Genomic DNA, 24550 nt, shown 5'->3' with positions numbered 1-24550 from the left:
GAACACAATGCCCAATCTCCACTGACCAATTAATAAGTTCCATTGCTGTATATGGGTTGATGCCACACTCAAGTGGCAGTCATTGTATCAGCATTTTGTCTAATTTATGTGTTGAATCATGTGCTATTATTCATCAAGCTATGCATTTCCTATCTGTAAGAGATGAATTTTATAGTAATTATCCAGAGAAGATTGAGTCTTTGTTCATGTTCCCATAGTAACTAGACCAAGGATTCTAAAAGTGCAAGGCAGAGAGCTGAGGCTGAATAAAGCGTGTGGAACCATTGCAGACTTCACGTTTGAAGAGCTGTGCGACAGAGTGAGTACCCAGTGAAATCTGGATCAGTTAATGCTCAGACTTCTCACAGTTTAAAAAAAAAACGCAAACACAAAAAACCTACAAAAAACAAACCCCAAACATAAAAACTTGCTATTTTCACAAGTCATACTAAATTAAAAGCTTTTTGTTGTTGTTGTTGTTTTTTGTGTTGTTTTGTTTTGTTTTTAACTTGGCAGAAAGGTTTTTAATGTAACAGGAGGAAAAAACCCCCACAAAACGCAGCTTCCCAAAAGAACAATAATAATTTGCGTTTTAATGATACAGCAAATTCACTCTTGAGTATATTACAGATTGTGTTCAAAAATCTAGTATGTGCCTGGGTTAGCATAATTGCTGGAATATTAGTAGTCACAATGTATCAATATGTAAAGAGCATTCAAATACTGTTTTTAAAATCTGGGGTTTAAGTTGATACTCAAGCAAAAGAGTAGTAATGCTGGCAGCACTAGAGTGAAGCTGTTGTGGTGTGCCTTAATTGTAACTAGCTATACAAGGGCTGTTTAGTATCAGGCCTTCTTCTCAGAATTTGCCAAATTTTGCTAAATACTGCCAAAATCTCTGCCAAATATGTGGGGTGTGATTCCTGAAAAGCTCTATTTGTATGTGACCGCCAGTGGGTTTGAAGACAGTGCCCCAGAAATTGCATCCTACTTCAGTGACCTCTCTGCTGACACCTGAAGTTGTTGTTAAATGGCCACAACTCTAAACTGGGCTGAGAGCACCTTTGAATCAGGATGCTGACCAGTCCTTTGTTTATAACATTGTTTTCACTTCCTTGTAGCTACTAAGTTGATGAGTATTTGGACAGAAATTTCACTGGTTACGTTTCAGACTGTAGGTTTTAGGCTTTGTTGTTTTTTAGTTTCAGACAAAGCCGGTTAGCCATTTGTGAGAATGAAGGTATGTCATGGGTAGAACAGCTTGCTTTTCACTAAAAGTTTTGAGACTTGTTCTTCATTGTGCCTCTTAATGTATCAGCAAACTGTGCTGTCAGCAAACACTTGTAAAATTCTTTAGTCCAATAAATGCCTTATGTACTTAACTGAGATGATAAATTGCTTCTAAGGAGAAGTGCTCTGGTAGCTCAGGTGGCAGCAGCCACTACTTGGGGTCTGAAGGTTCTGATCCTGTTAAATGATGTGGGGTTCAGACCATCTTGGTGTAACAGTGCTGAAGTGCTTGGTTTGCAGAATAAGTAAAGAGAATCCTTGTGAAATGTTAAACATCATTTAACAGGATTGTTCTGATGGTGATCACTCAGGACTTGGGAAGTCTGCTGTCTCAGTTCAGATGCCTTCTGCAGATGTGCTATGATAGTCTCTAATGCAATAATCACATGGCAGACAATAAATGTTTTTCTTAAGCAGCTTCCTGCATCATAATTTGTATGGCTCAATTTGTTTTTACCTTTAATTGTTGTATTCAATTACTTATTTTGCCATGATTTTTCTCTTCAGGTGACTGGTGTACCTTCATATATGTTACATTAGTGTGTTGGTAAGGTGGTATCACTGTGCTCACTTCATAGGTAGAGAAGTATAGTCATGAACTTCAGAATTGTGCATTAAATTTGGATGAACGGCTTGAGTTGCCTCTAATACAATATTTTTCACAAATGTAAACTTTTATAGTGCTTCATAGCAATAGTCAAAAATTCCTATTGGTATAAGCTGCATTTAAGACCTTGCCTGGCCAGCTGCTGCATTTGCCTGCCCTGTTGCCTTTAAAATCTACTAAAAGCCGAAAGAAAAAATAAGTTGTCAAACCATGAAACCAGGTTCCTTTTTTTTAATGAAAACTTTTTAACTCTTTGGTGGAAAAATTTATATGTGCAGTATCTTCTCTTTAACAGTCAGAATGGGAAGTCATTCCCACTGATGCCACAGAAAAAAGGAAGAATAGGTAGGATCTGGAGGAGTGAACTGGTGGTTTGTTGTCAAAATAACCCTCAAAGTCAGGAGACATTCAACATGAGAGGAAGTGTACAGTCATTCATATATTTTCAAATAAGCTGGCTAATAGTGGGAATTATTTGTAGAAGGATAAAGCAGAAATCTGTAGGAGACATAGCTAAAAGCTGTTTGGTACTGCTTGTGGTGCCAAATGGTAGATAAGTTGACAGGCATCATGAGTGCAACTGTTAAGAAAAAGGAAACTAAGAGGCTGAGAAAGATGTAATGAAAACGATCCACAAGAGAAAATGCTGCAGGGGAATTTGTTGGCTTTGGCTTGGGTGAATCTGCAAGTTTCTTTGTGCCAGATATGTGGACAAAGTCCCATGGGAAGGCAGATTGTCTGAAGGGACACAGGGTGGGAAATCTTCCAAACTGGAGCCTGCAGCAACCAGGAGGGGGCTTTACTGCCAGGCCAAGTGAAGCATACTAGCTAGATAAGTGCAATCTGAAGCTGGTGTCGTAGGAGCCAAGTAAACTTATAGCAGAATCGAAAACAAGATTTGCAGTGGGATTTATATCAGTGATAAGACCTGGTGACAAGCATGATAAATAGGAAATTCTCATTAGTGGTGAAAAATGAGATATAATTGATATTATTGAAATCTCATGGGACAATTCATAAAGTAAGAATGTTACATCAGTGCTTACAGCCTACTTAAGGACAGAGTGGCTAAAAGAGGTGAAGGACAGTATGCAACATTAAAGACACTGGTACCTGCCTTAAAGTTAATTAATACGAGGATCTTGAATACATATCAATCAGTCTACTAATTAACAAACCCAAGAGGGTAGTACTCATAGGAGTCTGTTGCAAATGGAGAATGAGGTCTATTGCTTTTTGAGCACTTGGCTATAAAAAGCAGATAAAGAAAAAAAATACCATTGTATGGGAAGCTTATGCTGTAGATGAAATGCAGAAAATGGTGGAATCTAATTAGCCTGAAAATTGCAAATGAGATTTTTCTAGCATAAAATGTACTGCATCCAGTACAGGGTCATTTGATTTGAGCAGCTTTATGGGAGCTTACAGTGATGAATTCATCTAGGAATTTATCTTGCATAAGGACAATCTTCTCTATAATTTTCTAACATTCAGTGTAACCAAAAGATACTTCCAAACAGGGGAATTACATATTTGAGTGTTCAGGAAGGGTAATTTTCAAAAGCAAAAGGGAAATATGAACGAAACTAATTTGAAAGGGAAGTGTGAACAAAAACAATGGAAAGAACAAGAAGGACTTTTTGAGGAAGAAGAGAGTAAAATGTGTGTCCTGTGTCACTGTTGAGACAATCAAATAATATAGAATGAACCGCAGCTAGTTATGAAGTATGGGAAGAATAAAGAGAAACTAAATGGCAAATATTATGTCTGCTCAGCTATGAGACTTTTTATTGTTAAGTAAAATGGGAGGTTTGCTACAGTTTTTATTATCTCAATGTTATTGGCTTATTCTTAGATAGAGATGGCTGAACTTCTAATAATGATGTGGAAAAGGGAAAAGGTTTTGCAAAAAATACTTGTTCTAGGGGAAGCAGAGTGAAATATTTGTTTGACGAAAGGATGATAAAATGACTTTCAGTCTGTTAATAGTTAGCATATTAAAAATAGCCTGCAAATTAATTTTGAATCATTGGAGTCCTAGAAAACTAGACTGAGATCACTGACTAGCTTTCTATGTTTGATAAATATTGGAGTGCAAGAGAAATTCCATGGCCCTGGAAGAAAGCTACTATGTGCCAATATTAAAAAAATAAGCAAGCAAAATTCATACAAGTATGATGACTGGTGTAACTGCAGGCTGGCAGCCAGATTTTAGTCCAGAAAGGGTAATGGAGAAGCTGGTTCTGGATTCACACTGTGGATAACTACAGAATGGAAATGAAATGAATTTCCTGATTTTTGTGGAAAAGGTTGAGTTGTGTAGAAGCTGTTCTTCTTACCAAGATAGTGGCTTTATGAAGTGTCAAGAAAGTATTTGTTAAATGGATTGTGAAGTTAGTTAACTAACATATAGAAAGAATTACTACCAAAGGGTTGTTGTTGAGTGTAGCGTTTCTAATGAGCACATTTTTATACTAAGCCCAGTACAATATTTTTTTTTCCCCAGCAGTTTTGAATTTAACATAAATGCTGATACAATTTGCTCTAAGTACAAAGAGAGGTGTGTGTATGGGGGGAGTGATGAAAACTAGGATGCTGCATGCAATTTATTTCTCAGCAGAACTGAGATTTTGGGGGAGGATGGAGAGGGTATGTTTTGGTTTGGCTTTTTTAAATCTAAGCAAACACAAAATTTTATATCTAGAAATTGGGAACACAAGTCATACCTACAGGAGGAAGAGACTGTGTCCTGGGCATAGTGGCTTGGAAATAGCTTTAAGTGTTGTAAGGACAAACAGCTCAAAAGGAGCTTCTGGTCCAATGTTAGGGCAATTAGACCTAATTTCATCTGGGATGGTTAGGGTGAAAATAAACAGGAGGGTAGAAAGATTATTTTAATTTTAAAAACCTCTCAGATCGATGGCAGAATGTTAGATGTGGTTTTGACATCAGAATTTTAGAAAAGACATTGAAAAAGCTGAAAAGGCTGTTGAAAAAAGCCACAGACCATTTGAGCTGGAGAATTTGTGCCCTCAGATGACAGACTTACAGTTCAATTTGTTCGTCTTATTAAAAAGAAGACAGGAAGATGATTTTATAAGGTACAGCCATTTTCACAGGAAAAAAAAATACAGATATTAATGGGCTCCCAAAGCTAGCAGAAGAAGACATAATTAAAACCAGAGCCTACGGAGATTAGATTACATTTAAAAAAAAAAAAAAAAAGGAACAAGAAAAGCAGCCATTCACATATTTGAAACAGTGAAGGAAGTGGCAGAGCCTCCTTATACGGTGCTTTGGGTCAAAACTGTCATTTTAGAAAGAGGTATTTGTGTTTGAGCCTAAGTACTAGTTCTTAGGCTTAGCTGTCTCTAAAATTCAGGAAATTGAAGGGTCACGTGATCTGTTCTGGTCTTAAATTGTGTAAAACTAGGGATGTGAGAGAGACAGGGTCCACACTGCCTGTTGGCAAGTGTCTCGAGTTCAGCAACTGGCAGGGGAACGTGCCCAGTCTGTCTCAAGTGGATAACCTGCACTCAGCCTCCTCAGGCTTTTGAGATTTTTGGGACAATTCTTAGTCTACTATCAGTCTGTGCAGTGAGCTCAGTCTGCATTTTTCTGAGATTTGTAAATTCCTTGGATTTGAGTGGGGTTTCACAAGATGTATATAAGACATTTCCCTGATACCAAGCAACCTTTCTTTCAAATTTGACGTTCCTGTACCACAGCATGGAAGCTCGACAACTTCTCACTGAGCCACTTCTAAAGAAAAGTCTTAACTTGAGGAGCAAGATGTGTAATAGCCTTACTCTCAGAAATACAGTAATTCACCAAAAAATGAATACTCGTTCACACGCATAGATGCATGTCCATATGAAGTCTGTTTGAGGCATCCATTCAGAATGGGGAAGTTTCAAGATGAAAGCTGGTTTCACAGTGGAAGGTGGATATTGACTCTGGTTAGGGATTTGTTTGCATTTTTCACATCTAATAAATACAAGGGAGCAAGAACAACTCAAAATATAATATCATGTTATTTAGTTAATGCAAATAGTTGTGGTTACATTTATTTCCTCTGTTGTATTTGGTTCATAATTACAAAACCAGTATATAATTTAAGGTAGAGGCATCAGTGAATGTAATGAAAGGAATCAGTTGTTTTAAGAAGTTATTTCTTTTAATATTGGATTGTTGCAAAAATATCTTGGAAGATATTTTTCTGGAGTTTTTTTGAAACTGGCATATACCAGTGCTCATATGGTTCTCAATAGCCTTTGCAGCATGAACGAACAATATCGTAGTCAGAACTTGGTGAATTGATTCCTTTGGCCATCCATAACCTTTAATGGTTCCAGAAAGAAGAATTTAAGTTTTGCAAGAGTCAATATGTGAAAGGGTGAATGCTTTTGTTACGTTGGAGAGATAGTTTATCAGCCAAGTAACTCTGCTTTCACATTGTTGTGATGATATCTCTTATGGTCTGGTCTTGGGTAACTATTACTGTGCAGTCCACAGCGGTGAACATTCAGACTTAAAAACTCTGTTTACGTTTATTGGTGTAGGATTAAGGGGATACCTCTGAAATTGGTCGAATTATTACCTATTTAGACAGTAACTTCTGTAACGCGTTATTTCACCTCAACAGTCTGTAAAACCTTTTTTCAAATTCGGTGATGTTTCCTTTGAAATAAAATCAAAATTCTGTTTTAAAGGGAAATTTTAGAACATTTTCCACTTTGGTGTCACATGATTTCATGAAATGTGAGCCAATAAAGAACAGATGAAAATAGCAAATCAGCACTTGTTACATTATTGTTTACAGAGATTTTTAAATCATAGTTACCCAGTTGAGGAGAACTCCAGGTTTCAGCTAATTTAGTTAAGTGTGAATACATTTAAAACTAAAAAAAAATGCTGGATAAGGGGATGTTGATCTATTTTAGTGGCTTTAGAGCAAAATGAGAAGCAGTTTTCCAGATCTGACACAGGAGGTCACAGTGTGGCACACGGTAGCTCTTGTTGTGGCTTGAAAGTAGTTACCTGCTCACTGGAATGCAGCCCAGTAAATGTGCTTCTCCAGGCTCATCGTCCAGGAGAACTATGCTCAGTTTTCATCGAAATGTTTGTTATCCTAGCATTTGGTAAGGCCCCGTAAAATGAACAAAACGTAACCAGAGAAGACTGGGAGAAACACTGAACAGGATTTGACCTATAGTTCCTGGATTTTAGTGCTAACATTATCCTTCTCTGTTCTTTGTAGCCTTTAATTAATTTCTTCCTGACAGTTTCTCTGTCTCTACAATGAAGGATACATTTACCAATGGAGTTAGACTGTTGCAAAAAACAGAATTAGTTAATTTTTTCATTGAGTTAGTGTGTGAATGAAAAATCACCACCATAGTGAATCCTAAGGACGTGGTTCTTGACAAGCAAATACAGTTTATAATTGTCCTTGACAAATTCTAGTAGGCTTTTCAGATGGTCAGGCCTGATAACTTGAATTCAGCAACATGTTTATTAAAACCTTTTTTTTTTCCCTTATCCCTTTTCTCAGCAGTTGGATGTATACCCAAAGTTCAGATGAAAATACTTTTAAAAATAAAATGTATGTATTAACTTGATTTTAAAATCTCAGTATCCTAAACTAGCAATCGTGCAAATCTACGTCTTACTACTGCATCACAGTGGTTTCATTTCGCTGTGTTTACACATAAAGCTCTGTTTTCATTATGCCTTAGAAAAATCACACTCTGCCAGTCTTCTTTCTTTACTTCCCGTTTAAAATTTTGTTTAAAAACTGATAATTGTGACACTTTGTCTTAAATCTTGATCTGGTATAAATAATTTAGACAACAGTGTACCTTATAGGTAACCTTCCAAAGTCCTTAAGGAGTAAAGAGATTTTGTCTTCCTCCCAGTATTATCTTTTACAGTCTTCCTCTCACTTGTGCGTAGTAACTACTGCCCTCTACTGGGAATTCTGACTTTGTAGTGTACTCATACACATTTTAACCTTTTCTTTACAAAGGTTGAATAACTTTGTTTCATGGACGCTCTAGTCTTTTCATTAGGTAATTAAATATATCCTTTTATCCAGCGACCAAGTATCAATTAACATGATGTCTTAACACCATGGGAAGCTATATCTATAAAACTGATTTTGTGGATGGGTAAACTAAAGAACAAAGAGTCGTGTTAAATGCAGAAGGTTTAATATAGAAATGCATGGAAGTTCATGAACAAGAAGTTGCTGGTACCTGGGAAAGTATATCAGCAAATTATTGTGATATGCATATCCTATTCCTATATTCACCCTAGACAACTGCCTCAGGCTACTACTAGAGGATATGGGGCTACATGAGTCTATGAGGTTTATTATTTTTGAAGAAATTTAAATAAGGACATGTTTCCAGTTTGAGCTGGAAAACAGGGCAAGGGTATTTGGATTACTAAGTGTTGGCAAACTACGGCATAACAAAGCTAAGAAAACAAATTTAATATCTATGTTGTAAAAGGTTATCTTACTGTGTTTTGGTTTTGTTTTCTTTTTTTTTTTTTTTTTTAGAAGTTGTTTAGCTTTTCTGCAATTGACAAAACACAGTATTTGCGTAGATTATCACAACAAAGAAGCAGCAGTTTCTGATAGGTTGTGGTTCCATTGCAATAGGCACATTCTACAGACGAGGAGAAAGATGTGGTTCCTAACTTGAATAGCTTGCACTTCAAAACGAAAGATGTAAGCAAGCTTTTGAAAAAAAACGAAGTCACCATTTTCAAAGGCAACAAGTGATTTAGGAGTGCAAGCGTCTGCTTTTAAGTCAATCGAATGTCTCTCCTACATGATGACGCAACCCAGCTGTATTTGCAGTTCAATGGTTCTGAGTTATTTTGAGGGAACTGACTTCATTAAAAAGTAAGCTAAATGTATCTGCTGTATATATAATTTGGTGTCAGCTTTAGGATTGTAAGATTGTTGGGTGTAGTTGTAAATAAACATCCCATGGAGTTGTTTGGAAGTGAGCACTATTTTCAGTAACTGTTTAAAATAATTGTTTCCATTAGTTTGATTTTGATCTTAGTTTTATTCACAGCAGGAGATTAATTTTTGCAGCTCAAGCTCTGGACTGAGAGTGTGTCTCTCATTTAGCTACATTTGCTTTAAGAATGTAGTCAGTTTCTATACCCCATCCACCAAAAAAAAAAGCCTTATCTAACTTGCCAAGTGTGTTTTGTAAAATACACTTAAGAAACTTATTTCAGATAGTAATGTAGTAATATTGTTAGTCAGACCTCCTTTCTGCTTTATACCTTATTTTGTGTGTATCAGGGCTTAATTTTAGAAAGCATTTACTTTAGTGAAAGCTGCATAAACCTTGAGGTTTTACATCCTGTACTTTGTAGATCAAGGAATACACAAAGAGGTTTTGAAATCTTACCAGTAAGTGCCAATATTTAAATAGACCTATAAACAGAATTATCTATAAACCTAATTCCTGTAGTTTCTAGGTTCTTTTGAAAACTTAAATCAAAAGATCATTTGAATTGTGATCTAGTAGCTTATTTAAGAGGAACTTAAATGTAATTTGGATGTATATATATTTCCTTATGGCCTTTTGTGTTTTATCTGCTTATCCCTGTTGAAATTGTTGGCTTGTTTGCTTACTGTACAAAGCAAAAGAAACTTTTTTTTTTTTTTTTTTAATTTAAGCCTTAACTATATTTGGAGACCTTTTCATTGACAAATGCTTTGGAGTTGGAACTGGAAATTACACAGTGAGGGCTCTGGGAGTAGAAATGCACTTCTTACTGTTCTGCCAGTCTGTAGTCAGCCTTGAGTAGCTGGTAGGTCTTTGAGACATCTCACTCTTGTAGGTTCAGCGTGGATATCAGTCACTGTTGAGTAGATAAGCTCTTCTAAGGCAGGAGTGGTTGTGCTGGATTATGAAGGAACATGGGAGTGTGCTCTGGTGAGGCTGACTTTTCAACTCCATTGGGATAAAGTGGGGAAATGGGCAAATATTGATTACTGAAGCAGTATTCATCTGTGTGCAGGAAAATGAACTCAGGTAGAGCAGTTGCAGAAGAGGTGCGCTTGGGAGAGTCTAGGCTAGAATGACATGTATTTTCCCACAGGAGAAGAAAAACAAATAAGATTGAGAACCTCACTCACATCAGTCACCCCAAAGAAAGACCAGGAACAGAACAGCACTATTTTAGTGAGATAGCATTGTGATACATGCGTGTAAAATTGTTTATGAATACGGGAAAAAGCTGGAGGTCACAAGCATCTTCTTAATCAGCAGAAAAGCAAAGGTCTGAAACAACTTTGTGCTATGGGAAACATGACTAAAAATCTTTTGCTGTAAAATCAAGCAAAATTGGTTCTTACCAAGATTCTGTGATGAGGTCACGGGAGATAGAGGGGGGCTGTGCTTGATCCAGAAAAATCATCTACCCCAGGGTTTATAGATCTCAGATTCTTGCTCTACTGATCAACCACGTGGGTGTCAAAGCTAGAAAACAACTTCCATAAGGGATGTGCAGTAGGTATTGGATAAGGTGCTATGAACACTAAAATGCAGTTGGGAAATTCCAGACTGTTGCTTGTGTTATCTGAGTTTGTTCCTCTTTCTACATAGCAATGACTATTACTGTAGTGCCTATGTGATACTGTAATTACACGATCACATACAGCTGAATGCTGCCTGCCACAGTCTGCACCAGGTGCACATGCACACTCAAAAGCAGAAAAACCCAGCCAAAACCCCACCTTTTCACTGTTGGCAATTGTAATCTTAATTTTCTGGGCAATTTTCTTGAGGCACTGAATCCTAGGCTGCCATAGTCATGGCTCTCACTGAAGTGAGCATTGTATTTTGAATTGGTGGTGTTCCATGAAACTTGAAAAATCAGCTTTCAGAGGTCCTTAACATGGCATCAAGAGCTCACATATGCTTTTAACTTTAATTTCTGAGTCCTCTGTTTGTAAAATGGAGATAGTATCACTTTCTTGATTCACAGCTGTAGTTGTAGAGATAAATTTGTTACTGCAGGTGAAGTACGTAGCTGTTGTGGTAATAAAAGCCGAAGAAGAAATGCGTAATTCTTCTTCCACACAAGTATTTGAAAAGTCCATGAAAAGTTACATCTTGTGACACACCAGAAATGAGGACAAAACACTTATTTCCAAGTGTGTTTTATATGAGAATCACTATTGTGAATACTGGTGGGTCAAAGGTCCAGGGAGAAGGGGAAGCATCAGGTAATGTAAGTCAAGACTGTTGCATATATCCAAGAGATAAAGATTAAGGGTGCACAGGCAACTGCTGCCTGACATCTGTGTCTGACTTTTTAGCTTTAATAATGTTTTTAAAATGTAGTTTTCATTTGTGTGGTTACTGCTGGCAACATCATTTGTCTATTTATTTTTTGTGTCTTCGCTCTTAGTAACTAAAATGTACATTAAAGAATATTTTAAAAGAAAGAATAATAAAACAATTAGTGAATAATTTAACAAACAAGTTGTATAACCTCACATCAAGTAGTGTTCAGACAACTTAAAATAATGATTTGAAAGTTGCAGGATAATTCACAGGGCTTAGTTAGGAAGCTCCAAAACAAAACTGCATGTTATTTTAATCCTTCCTCAGTATGCCCTCTGATGTGTTTTATAATTACACAACGACATACCTTTTAATTTTGCCATGAGAAACCTTCAGTAAAACTTGATAAGAAATTGCCTTCTTAATTAAATTCTGTTTATTAATAATGCTTCAAATTAACTTGTTATCTTTGCCTGTAACTTACAGAGCTTCCCAATAGCTTTGTACTGCCATCAGTAAATTTTTTTCATTGTTAGCTGTGCCTTAACTATTTTAGTCTTTTTCTTTTTTTTTAAACTTCAGCATGCAACTGCCTTGCAGATCATGCCCAGGTTTTTCTGTTTCTTTCTTGAATTATGATCTTGAAATATTACCACGGTGATAGGGCATGGCTCCTTTGGAAACTACAGAAAGGGCTCTATAATTTTTTGTTATTGCTTAATGTCTAAGTTGTGAATAATATCTAATCTTAAACTGCATTTTAGTGTTAGGAAGTTTTGGAGTGTTGGGGTGTCTGCACTAAATTGTAGTTATTGTCAATCACAGCTCTTCAGGATGTTATTCGATCTGGCCCTGGAATATCTTCCAACATTATCTTTTTCTAACATATGTAAAGCATTATGTATTCTTCAGACAACCTCTAAACGATGAGCTACTTTGTCATTGATGAGTCAACAAAGAAGAAGGATGCTTTATACTTTAATTAAATGGCATATATAATAGAAACGGGAGACGACTAACTCTTAAAACAGTCCACAGAGAGCTCCAAATAATAAACATCCTACTTGAACTGAGATGATGATAGCTGAAAATGCATTAAGTAGACAGCGAGACAAAAACAAATGAAGGTGAGAACTCAGTCAAGCAGGCTGAAGTGGAGTAAGTAGTGTCAGCAAAGCAGCCCATGCTAGTGCTAATGCGTTTTGCATTAGTATGATGCCTATAAAATACTGACTCCTGGCATCAGAGTCAATGACAAAAACCTACATCGCTTTTACCTTACATACACATGCAGGAACAATAATGCCATAAGAAAGATTCTTATCTGTTAATGCTTTTGTAAAAAAAAAAAAAAAGCAGCCTGCAAAGGAGCTCGTAACAAATACTAAGTGACAGTTGTTAGATAAATGCGTTATGGTTCTGAAGTTGAGTTTTGATTGATAATTAATGAAATAAAAAAAGATCAGACAGTACGTGAAACACACACCAAATCAAGTTGTTATTTTTAGAATGTTTTTCCGAGGACCAGATTAATCAGGCTAAACTTTTAATAAGGGGATTACATATATGTGTGTCAATATTAGGAGGATTTGTAGCTTCATTAACACCTTCAGAGGAGGTAATACCTTCGTGGTAATACTCTCTGTGACTGCTTGAGGTTTTGTAAAATAAATTTCAGCCCTGGAGGGTTACACAGGGGACAGCGATGTCTAAGACTCTATGCTGTTCGTCTTGTCATCTTGTCCCCAGCCTGTGTTGTTGTCAGTCAGGACTCAACCAGTACTTGCTGCGTGGTGAGGAAGAATGGCCTGGAGGCCACGTTGTGAAGTTTAGGGAAGAGGTTTTGGCTGCTGGAACAGCAGAAACCTGCTGTATATGGACTGTACAGCCAGAACCTCTAGCAGTGGTGTAACCTGGGCTTGAGCCCGTTTTCCCTGTCTCTCTTTTGTCTGTGGCACAGAGCTGTTACGTGGATGCCCATGCCATTTTTGCAAGGGCAACAGGCATGTGAGAATGTGGCCTGAGAAGCTGTCAGGGTGCCCCTGGGTCATGGTCATGGGGGCATTTTGAGTGTAGCTGGTGCGTGAGAAAAGCTTTGAAGCAATTGCAGGCAGCATGGAAACTGGGCCAATAGCAAGGTTAGAGGAATACAAAAAGGGTTTTAAACTGTTCCCAGAGCATGTGTAAATTTGTTGGTTGTTCCTTCTTTTTACACTAAGTAGAGTAAGGCAGAAGGAAATTACAGGACTTGTCCGATATGACAGTAAGTCATGTTGAGAACAAGATTAAAAGCTTTGTCTTCATCTTCAGGGTTATGTCTTTCTGAACTCTAAAAAAGAGAGGGTTTGAGAACTTTGCTGTGTAAAGAACTACAGCTGATGCCAGCTGAGCCACAAATAACAGTTGGGCTGACCTGGAGTTTCAGTTGTGTTTCGCCAGACTTGAGTCTTTGCAGGGAGCTACATACTCACTCTATTAAAATACTCCTGGCTGCTAGGCTCACATCTCTCTGATCATAAGATTTTTGGAGTCTCCAGAGGCACGTTTCTGCCAGCATTTATGGAATATTATCACTTAGCACTGGCGTAGGTGTTTCAGAAATTCTTGTTAAACAGCTCTAAATGATCTGCCTTTTATGTCCTTAATTAGAGGAGTTTCTGAATTGCCTGCATTTTGCACTGCTGAAGTAGATCAAATTCTTGTTTGGCTGTGATAAAGATGCATATTGTAATCCTCTATGAATGTTGGGTTTATGTCTGTATAAAAAGCAAAAGGAGTATTTCATCTTCCTTTCTTCCCGTTTGAAATGCATTAGCCTTGGTTTTGTCCCCCACCTGTTTCCTCTACCCGACTGCCTGGGTTCTTCATTTTCACATCTGGATATCCACCAAGGTGCCCACCAAGTTCTTGGATGTATAGCACAGTGGTTGGGCACTTCAGTTTGCAGATTTTGCAAAAGCTTAAAGCCTTTAATCATTATTTATTTATTTGTCTTAGGAAACAGCTTTTAATATTTGATACTTTGTGTTTGAAATGAGAAGGGTGTACTCATGGTTTGGGTGAAAACGTATACCACTTTGGGGCAAGACAGAAATTCCTCGGGGTTTTGGGCTTTGGCAGAAGGGTGCTTTGGCTCTTCATCTCATAAAAGAATGAACCTGAATAGCAGTGATGTCTGTATTTTCTTATCTAAAGAGAGCCATGGGAAACTATTTTTTTTTTCCCACGTACAATTAGATCAGTGTTGGTGTCCCTTTCAGGTACTCAGCACACAGATGTGCTTGATCTTCTCTGTACTTAACAGTACTTCAGTCCTAAGTATGGAATAAAAATTACTGTTGCTTGAACCATTTGCTTACCACCAATCTTAAAATCTCCAGCAACATCCCATTATGTGTTGCTTTTAGTGCTCCTATTGTTTTGTTTTGCATTGGATGTGACGCTTGTCCAGGTGGCTGTTACTTGTGTCTGATGGTGAGGTGTGCTCTGGGTCAGCTCTGTGATGTTGCCATCCACCGGTTCCTTTCACGTTCTTTAACCTTTTCATGCTTTATTTCATCAAAACATTTCAAGTTCAGCTGCTCTTTGTCCAGGTGAGATTTTTTCAGAGGTGATGGGTGAAGCTGTTGCTGGTGACCCTCACGATAGTTTCTTGTTAAGAAGTCTGTAATAGTGGCTGGGGGATTGAAATGGAGGGAGGAAATAAACAGTATATATATAACTTTGAGGAGATGATATAGTATGTAATGCTCTTAAACACTGCTAAAACATTCCAAGTTTTCAGTAATAATTCTTTTCCATAGATGCTGTGGGGAAGTTGCATGGTCATGAATGGGAAAGCAGGGTAATTCCTGAGACTGCGAATGAGAGAACTGGCTTAGAGGCAGATGCTTTAATACCTGCCGGGGGTAGCTAGTGAGCAGCTCTGGCTTATTCCCATTAATTTTCAGAAGAATTTCTGGAATGCCATCAGGGCTGCATTCTCCTGTGCTTGCATATAGACCACTTCTACGGGTTTTTCATTCTTGCATCTAAATAATCCCCAAAGTCCTGGTCATGGACAGCAATTAATAATCACTCAAAATAACTTCTTGCAGAAGCCTTCTAGTTAAGCAGTTATTCTTGGCCTACAGCAAATTTGTCTAGCTGTTTCAGTTACAGAAAATATTTATTTCCTGTTTTTAAGATACGAGTGGTATTGCAGTGCTTCATAACCATATTATCCTGTTGGTACAGCACATTTCATTAGCTGAGGAAGGAGTGGTAACGTTATCTTGCAAAATGCTGCTCATCTTGCTCTATGAAGTAGTTGCATCCAGGGTACTGAAGTACTTGCACAATTAAAATAATTGGAATGCGTTTCAGGCATATGAAGTTTTTCTGCTAAATACAATGACCTAATAGCTCAAGATAAAATACTGCCTGCAGTACTCATAGGGTAGATCTTGCTGAAAAAAGTTACCTTCCATGTAATGGAAAAAGTCATTTTAAATGAATGTATTTGAATGGGTACTTTAATGAGGTACTGCTATTTTTGCATATCTTCTATTGGTGGTTTAGATATACAAATAGACACTAACAAGCTCTTATTAAGGGTTTTTATTTCATCATTACAGGTGAAACCATGAACAAAGGAACTGCTACAAAATTGTATTTTTTCCTGTTTCCTGCTGCTTTCAGTACTTAGAACACTAGATTTTTATTCAGTCTGGTTTAGTCTTAGGTGAACCAAATACAGCTCTGCTTACAATTTACTAACTGGCCCCTGCATTTGCATTTTAAAATCTTGCTGCTGAAAAGCAGCTGTTCAGATAGCTGTTCAAACTATTTATGATTAAGGTTGACTGAGTAGCTTAACTATGTTTTTCCTTTTCCTCTATGGATTATAGTTCATAGTGATTATTTTGTTTGAGGTTGTCAGAGAGATCTTAACATTGTCAGGATGCAAAAGAGCCACGTTTTTAACTATCAGAGACTGTTCAGGTAACGTTGACAGTATGAATGAGCACCCATGTATACCTATGTCAGTAAGGACAAACAAGCATTCAAGAAGAGAGATGTGAAGGAACAAAAATAAGAATATGATCTATTCTGTAATTCTAGTATTTCAAGGTACAGCGTTTATGTGTCATTCTATCATGGGTTTTCATTTCTTACGGCTTCTTTTGTTTCAGCCTCTTGGGGCCAGTGACTATTTGGAGATATCAAAGCATTTTGACACGGTCTTTGTTCGCGACATCCCACTTCTTACAATGGCAAAAAGGACCCAAGCTCGTCGTTTCATTACTCTCATTGATACCTTTTATGAGCATAAGGTGAGAATAAGCCTTTCCTGTATGTGTGGGAATAATACTGGGAGCCCTAAAACCTGACTGTTGTATTTTATTTGAAGTAAGGTTTTCTGTAGTAATTATTTGGAAAACATAAGTGGGATGAACAAGCACTGCAAAGAAACATCATTCCTGTTTCACAAGAAAGGCCCCATTCCAGTAAAGGCAATAAGCAGGTGGTGGGGTTTTTTTTATTATTTCTGAGAGTATTAAGCATGACCGTAACTACAAGCCTGAGCTTATTTGCCTGTCATGAATAGGGATGATATTTCTTTTCTAACCCAGGAAAACCACCATTTTAATAATGAAAGATTGTGCTGCCAACTGTGCTGGAGCAAATTTTCATGTGTGGGCAGTTGGTCAGGTATCGGTGCCTTCCTGAACAGGGTACTGAGGAGTTAAAAGCATAGTTACATTATTAATTTTGAAGGAAACACAGTCATTGTAGACTTTATATTAGGTTGCAGAATTGCTAATGGAATCGTAATGATAAATGCAGCACTTCATGTGGATTTACAGAGGTTTCAATCATGGAAGCAAAATCAACACTACTAAAACAAAGAGAAGTTAATGTTTAAGATTATTTTTTAAAATTAGTAAAATATACGAAACCCTATCTTATGTGTGATTATATATGCACACACTTAAATATTTATGCAATCAGGAAATATCGATTGAGATTTCTTTCAAGGATGTCCTGGCAAGGTGATCAGAAAGGCCCTGATTCAGCAAGGTATTGAACTAACTAAGCATATAAGTAGTTTCCTTCAAGTCAGCCAGATTCTTTGTGCTTTGTGATTTGTAAATGGATAGTTTCTCAGAGGACATGCTAATATTTATAAACTAATAATAGTGTGTTAGAAATAGTGTGGGGGGGCGAATGTTGTGATCTGCTCTATCTACATGCTATCATTAAGAACTGCAAGCGATCAGCCGCTTTCTGTTACTTCCTCCACAGGAAAACCACAAGTGTTAAACTCCCATCACAAGTAGTTTGGAACAACTACCCAAGAGAGCATATTTGTTTGTTCTGTAATAATATTTCAGCCTGTCTTCATTGCAGCCCCCCAAGAGATACTCTAGATCACTGCATGTTGTATCTTCTCCTAGCAGACCTGAAAACAGCATCATTATTGTCATTAGCAAATAATGTGCACTTGAGTAGTGTAGGTGAAAGCAAGCGTGGTTCCACTCAGCCTTCTGGTAAATTTGGAATGTAAACATTCTTTAGATGGAAATATGTATGCAGTGCACTTACCTACTGAGAGGAATCTAACTATGAGGGGAAAGAAAACACTGGTTCCTAATACTTTATAGCTGTTGTTCTAAAAAGTAAACTTGATTGTGAACTCATTGCTTGTATGAGTATTTAATAGCACAGTTGTGCTGTTGTCCAAATAAAATTACATGATTTGTTACTGAGAAGAAAATCCTGTAAAGTTAATACTCCAAATGACTGAGTCAGTTAAATCTGTAACACCAGTGCTAATAACAGAAAAAGAAAATACCTGAGGGGGTGGGGGGGAAAGTCGTAATGTGAAGTTTGCTTTTCATAAAACAAGTATTTTATCCCCTTTCTGTAAAGCCCAAGTGATGATATGTTTTCCTTCTCTCAGGTGCGTATTGTTTGTTCTGCAGTGACTCCTCTCCAAAGCTTGTTCCTGGTAGAACATGACAGTGGAGAGCAAGAGGACAACAGAGTGTTGATGGATGATTTGGACTTGAGCCAGGTACATGATATTAACATCCTCTCCCTTTTGTAACAAAATTGGGTTTGATCTCATAATTACAACAGCATTTTAGGAAGAGGACTCAAGTAAACATTTAGCTAGTGATTTGCTGCTTTTTCTGCAGTGTATCTATTGCTCTCATAATTGCATGTTACGTTATTTATTCGTAGCCAAAATGTCACAATATATAAAACCATTTTGCGTAAGTTTTAGGGTCATTTTTTAATCATTATATCTGTTCAATCATGTATGAAAATACCGATTTAAGTTTATCTCCCACATTTAAAATACAGAAATAAAAGATGGTCTTCTTAAACTATATAGCACTACCTCACAAATTCTCACAAACAGTACTATTTTGCATGTTGCTGATTCTGTTTTTCCTTTTCCTTATAATCTAGTTACTGCTAATGAATTTTTAAATGATATGTCTAAATCAGTATACAAATAGTCATCAGAAAAGTGAAAGTAGGTGGTTAACGTGTCATCATGTTGTTTTAAACCCAAGTAATTGTTTTGTCATGTTCCTTCAGAAGATCATCTGGCTGAAATAGGTGCTTTTCTTTAATTTTTGGATGTTAATTTTATTTTTTGGTGCCACACTGCTGTCTTGCATTGTCAAAGCCTGTGAAGCGCTCAGCCTGAGGAATTAGATAGGATGCACTTCAGTACAGCTACATCTCTCACAGTTCTGTGGTGCTGTTTTTGTGTATTAATGCAGGATGCCGCCAAAGGACTCTCCATGTTTACAGGAGAAGAAGAAATCTTTGCCTTTCAGCGCACTGTCTCACGGCTCACAGAAATGCAAACTGAACAGTACTGGAAAGATGGGGACAGAAGCAAAAAATAGTTATAATTAAAAGTTTAATAAAGTCACCAAGAACTAAAATTACAGAATTGGAAAGCTTTTTAGCACAACTGAAATGATAATTGCACTTTATCTGGACCATGTTCTCTTTCATCAGTTGTTTTTTGCGTTTAATACATGAGGACTCAGTTATTTTTCTGTACCACCAGTGTGTGGACATGTGAAATTTTGCCTTCATTTTCTTTTCTGTAAAATATAACTTTGACATTCAGGAAATTTAATGGGATTAGAATTTTTCTGGAGAATTGGTCTAGAGACAAAGTTAATGGGCCATGCAGGGTTCACAGTAGATTTATGATGCCATGTGAAGAGGGCACTTTGTGGTTCCTGCGGTGCTGTCACAGCAGTTTGCACGAAAGAGAAATCAAGTGCTTTCTTTATGAAACTCCTGGTATTGTATGGGTCCTTGCTAGAATCCTGGAATTCCTCTGTAGTGTATTCTGGGATTTTTTTTCCTATTTTCTGTGTGTAGCCATCTGCTGACTTTCAGAGTGCAAGAGTTTCTTGTAACCAGGCAGCTGCTCAGTCTGGTTCGTTGAAAACTAAAATCACAAGAGAACCCTGGGGAACAGCTTGAGGGTACCTGAAACCGCACAGGATTACGATCTAAGTAATCATGTTTGGGAAAAGAAACTGTGATAAGACAGGGTATACTGTAATATATAAGTGCAAGTTAATACTCTTCCTAAATTCTGCAGTTTTTGCAAGCCTGGATATGGTGCCTCTACACCAGTCATGTATCTGTAACCTGAATTTTCTCAGGTTTCATCTATACCAAACCTTCAGTTGCTGCTGGGTCACCTCCCCTCATCTGGGGAGCGCAGTACGTGGTACTGCTGAGGCAATTCATCGTGTTGCCGTAGGAATATGTTTTATGGAGAAGACAGACGGGGTATTAACCGATACCTCAAAACACGTCGCCTGTCTCATGTTTGTAGCTGGAAACTTTCTTTTAGTTAAAAATGCAGTTGTGTCATTCTTGGTTTTAAGCTAACTGAAACAAAATATGGTGTTGCGTGTATTGGCTTATAGTGTGTTTTTATAAAAAGTCATTTTAAGAGCATAATTAGAAACCCTGAACAGGGAAAAGTATTATGCAGATGGACTGAAAAGATTGTCCTAATTCTTCGGGAGGAAAAGAAATTGAGGATTTTTCTTTGATTTTGCAACATGACTGTTCTCTTGTACTGTAGCGGTTATCAAAATATTTTTCTCTGCCCTTATTAAGCCTGATTAAATTGTTTCAGTTGTAGCCCCCATCCTAATTACAGAAAGCTTTTAAAAGGCGCTTCTGAGGGGCAGGGAGGACTAGAGAGGTCCTGTGCACTTCCATGTGTTGTGGCAACACGGATGGTTTGGAACCACGTGCTCAAGACTGGTTTTCTGTTCTGATCACTTCTGTTTATCCTGGAGGTTACTTATACTGGCTATACCTGTTCTTCAAAGAATTTGTAGAGCCTGTATTTATAGTTGACAACATATGCAACTATGTTGTTATTCCCACAAGGGTGACGACCATGGAAAATTTTAATGCATATTTATGAAAACCCCAATCAGAATACATCGCTTATACTTAAGAATACTTAAGAATAACCAAATAATTGATGTATATTTTAAGAGATTTGTATTAGGTTTCTCAACAGGGGGACTATTGAGATTCATGCATGTGTGTCTGTATATGCACACACATGTATACTTAATTTATATAAATATATAAAAAAATAATATATATATAAAATTTATGTGTGTGGTTCTATATTTATATATGGCAGCCTATACTCATCAGCCTGGGCTTGTGCTGATGAATCTCCTGAAGTTTCTGCCATTACTTTTTTTCTAATAGCCTTCAAATGCCTTCTGCCTTGTCTGACCCAGAATGTATTGTGGGAAAATGGGAGGTGGTGGTAGGTATCCTAAAGCACCTTGTATCTGGATATTTATTTGCAGTTCTTTTAAGACCTGTTTATATGTTTAGCCTGTATGTCCTCTTCTGCCATGTGGTACAGGGGAAGTGCATAATCTTGCACAACACAAGTGAGACATTTGGGATGTGTGAGAGAGGAGGTCCTGGCAGGTTGTGCATCCCCACGAAGACTGTCTTGGGTCAGGGAAGTCAAGTGTTTCTCCATGGTCTGTGTGGGTGGTGACCATCCTCCTTTAACCAGGGGATCCCTGGAGCCCCTCGGGCACATCTGTTTGTATTCAAACTGGTACAGCCTTGCCCATCAGTATGAGGCTTTCCTGCAATCTGAGCACTCATCTCAGACTCAGGTACCTCAGGTTTTTGGAAGCTCATAAATGCAGTGGGACTGATATATTGTTGATTGTAGAATTATGTTGGTTGGAAGAGACCCTTAAGATCATTTAGTCCAGCCATAACCTAACTCTAGCACTAAACCATGTCTCTAAGAGCCTCATCTGTAAGGCTTTTAAACACCTTCATGGATGGTGACTCCACCTCTTCCCTGGGCAGCCTGTTCCAGTGCTTCACAACCCTTTCCCTGAATAAATTTTTCCTAATTTCCAATCTAAACCTCCCCTGGCACAACTTGAGGCCATTTCCTCTCGCCCTATCACTTGCTACTTGAGAGAAGAGACCAACCTCCTCCATGCTACAACCTCCTTTCAGGTAGTTGTAGACAGTGCTAAGGTCTCCCCTCAGCCTCCTGTCCTCCAGGCTGAACAGCCCCAGTCTCTTGATCTCTCTCAAGCCACAGGAGGGAAGTTCCCAAAAGCTTCCAGAGCCAGCACTGCTTCCAAGGCATGTTGCTGAATAAAATCACAGTGCAGCCTTCCCGTGGCCAGCCAGGAAGCTGTCTGCTGGCGGTCATTGGCGGGTGCCAGCAGTAATGAAGGAGAAGAAATGGAGAATATTCCAGAAGTGGTTTGGGGCTGAAAACAATATAAGCTCCTTAAATCATTGTGCAGTATTTGTGGTTGCACTGCAGCGTGTGGATTGCCACATTTTAGGTCAGGACCACAAAGAGAGATTGATGGGACCAATTTGTCAGCCAGCCCGGATGCCAGGGCAGAGATCCCCACAGTAACCACAGAAGCAGCACGTTTATTTCGGTCTAGTTTCCTGAAGAAAGTGAGACCCTGTATGTGTATTTTACGATGCTGCTAGTGATGTAGCTCGCATGAAGTCTCCTTCCAGCATTGGATTTGGAGGAGCTGCTTCTGAGGCCAGACAGCTCCCAGGCTACTGGTGCTGGCCAGAATGTGTCACTGGGGCACGATGGACACCACTGGGCATGTCCTGCCCTGGGATGATGGGTCACCTGCACTCCCAGCAGTCCTGTCCCCTGGCCCACTCCTTGCTGCTCTAAGACAGCAGCATTCAATAGCTTCTTATTCCTACATTAACAAGTTGTATTTGCCCAAATGTAAACAGTGTGAATAAGGTACGCACATTCCTTAATGGCCTTAAAATTGCTGGGTTTGTGCTAGGTGCTTCTATCCCAAATTCAAGTATTGGCTTTTTAGGTGGTTCTTAACTTGGCAAATTAATGTCCTCTCAGATCTGCAACATGTTTTTATTTCCCTTTTAGTCATTCAGCAAACATTATTGCCAAGTTATTTTTAAAGGTCTTTTCAAGTAACCTCACTGGTGTGGTATGATATTTTGCTGTCACAGGACATAAAATCCTTGTGATTATGGACCATGTAAAATGTTTCATGTTGGTTTATAAAGGCCACATCCTGGCTAGGAATCTCTCAACTAACTTATTTTGAATACTTGATTGACAAAGGAATGTTCCCAATGCCTGAAAATTCAAATTACAGCTTCTGTGAACATAGTTACTCTATCCATGTAGGCATTTTATCTTTAAAGCTGTATTTTCATTCTGCATTCTTGTGAAGTAGCTCTTCTCTTTTTTTTTTTTTTAAATAAATAACGCAATTCTGTCCTTCAAAGCTACAGGTTTTCTGAATTTACCCTTGCAGAGATCAAGGGAACAATTGCAGTAATTTGGGTATAATGAGACAGCCTTCCAAAGGTCTTTGGAGCGATTGAAGATACACTTCTTGCTGTTGTTGATTTTTGTTCTAAAAAGGAAAACCACTAATGACGCGGGTTTTTTGAGTAAAGGTGATAATAATGGTGATAGGTGATAATATAGCTGGATAGACGTCACCTATTTTGCAGCAATTTAAACATGAAAAAACTGACCAGATTTCAAACAGTGCTTGGCACGGTCACCAGGGATCTAACAAGGAGAAAGGCTACTCGCTCCATCAAGACCTGTTGAAGAGGATCAAGATCCAGGAGTTCTCTTTCTGCAGCTACCTGGAGCTGAATAATCCTGGTGCCTCAGTTTCCCTGTTGCTAAAATGGGAATTATGTTACTTTCTCATTTGCCAACACTGGAGTGCTGCCAGGCTTCACTCATTAATATTCTTAGATGCTTGCTGAGGCTCTGGAACAAAAATACTTCAGTAAAGTATGTAAATAGTGCAAAAAAAACCAAACTACTCCAAGTGGATTAGTTTCCTTGTTTGGGTTACAGAATTAGTGCTATCACAGAATCACAGAATGTTAGGGATTGGAAGGGACCTCGAAAGATTATCTAGTCCAATCCCCGTGCCAGAGCAGGAACACCTAGATGAGGCTACACAGGAAGGTGTCCAGGTGGGTTTTGAATCAACTAAACACCGTGTGCCTCTTTGTAGTGATGATTTTTTTAATGCATCTGTTTTAAAGAAAATAAATTCTGAGATTTCTGATTAAAATACTAACCAATTAATGTAATTTTTCTTCTACCTGCAATGATGGATTTCGTATAAGGTTCATTACAACCTTAGCTCCTGTACTTGGGAACTGTGGTGGCTTTGTAAATTCTGTTGGGATTTTCTTTGTGTTATATGCTGAGAATTTTTTTTTTCTAAACACATACATTTGAATCTGATCTATATAAGAAACTGAACACTGTTAAATCCCTCTGTTATTTGAGAAGAATTTAGTTGTAATAAAGAAAAAATAATAAATCCAGATTTTATAAACATTACACTTATTATTCGTGCTATTTGTAGGAACGTTGTTTTAAATAGATAAGTCTTCTGTTAATTACTTAGTGAGTTGGGGGTGGTGGGGGGGGGAGTGTTTGGTTGTTTTTTAATCTCTGTCTCCAGGGGGCAACCCCAGACTTGCAGCACTGGCAGTGTCTGGGCCCTTGGTTGCCTGGCTGAGCCGCAGCACCACAGGCCATTGCCCTGCACGTGGCTCAGCTTTTGGTAGATGTTTCCAGGGCTTGTCAGAAGGTTCATCCTCCACAGACAGTTTAGATTCGTCCTCCTCAGTTACTGCTGCCAGCAACCCTAAATTTTGGTTTTGGAACTGTTTTCTGCCTTTCTGACTCTTTTCTCTGGCACCTCGAGGGTGGGGCCCTCCAGCTGAGTGC

The 24550-nt window shown here is 38.1% G+C and overlaps 1 protein-coding gene across 4 annotated transcripts in view; it reads left to right on the top strand.

The window, feature by feature from the left end:
- AFG1L (AFG1 like ATPase) overlaps positions 1 to 24141 on the top strand; it is a 69567-nt gene extending 45426 nt beyond the window's left edge. For 3 of the 4 annotated variants that reach the window (XM_082047233.1, XM_082047232.1, XM_082047231.1), the window contains 4 exons: positions 219 to 319; positions 16395 to 16535; positions 18167 to 18280; positions 19002 to 24141. In XM_082047233.1, the coding sequence (XP_081903359.1) occupies positions 219 to 319; positions 16395 to 16535; positions 18167 to 18280; positions 19002 to 19130 (485 nt within the window). In that variant the 3' untranslated portion in view covers positions 19131 to 24141. Of the gene's footprint in view, positions 1 to 218; positions 320 to 16394; positions 16555 to 17417; positions 17516 to 18166; positions 18281 to 19001 lie in introns of all 4 variants that reach the window. The other variant, XM_082047234.1, reaches the window with a different exon arrangement.
- The last annotated feature ends 409 nt before the right edge of the window (positions 24142 to 24550 follow it).

Source organism: Streptopelia decaocto (assembly GCF_964273445.1).
Source record: "Streptopelia decaocto genome assembly, chromosome: 3".
Taxonomy (NCBI): domain Eukaryota; kingdom Metazoa; phylum Chordata; class Aves; order Columbiformes; family Columbidae; genus Streptopelia; species Streptopelia decaocto.
This window is presented reverse-complemented; position numbering and strand designations above follow the sequence as displayed.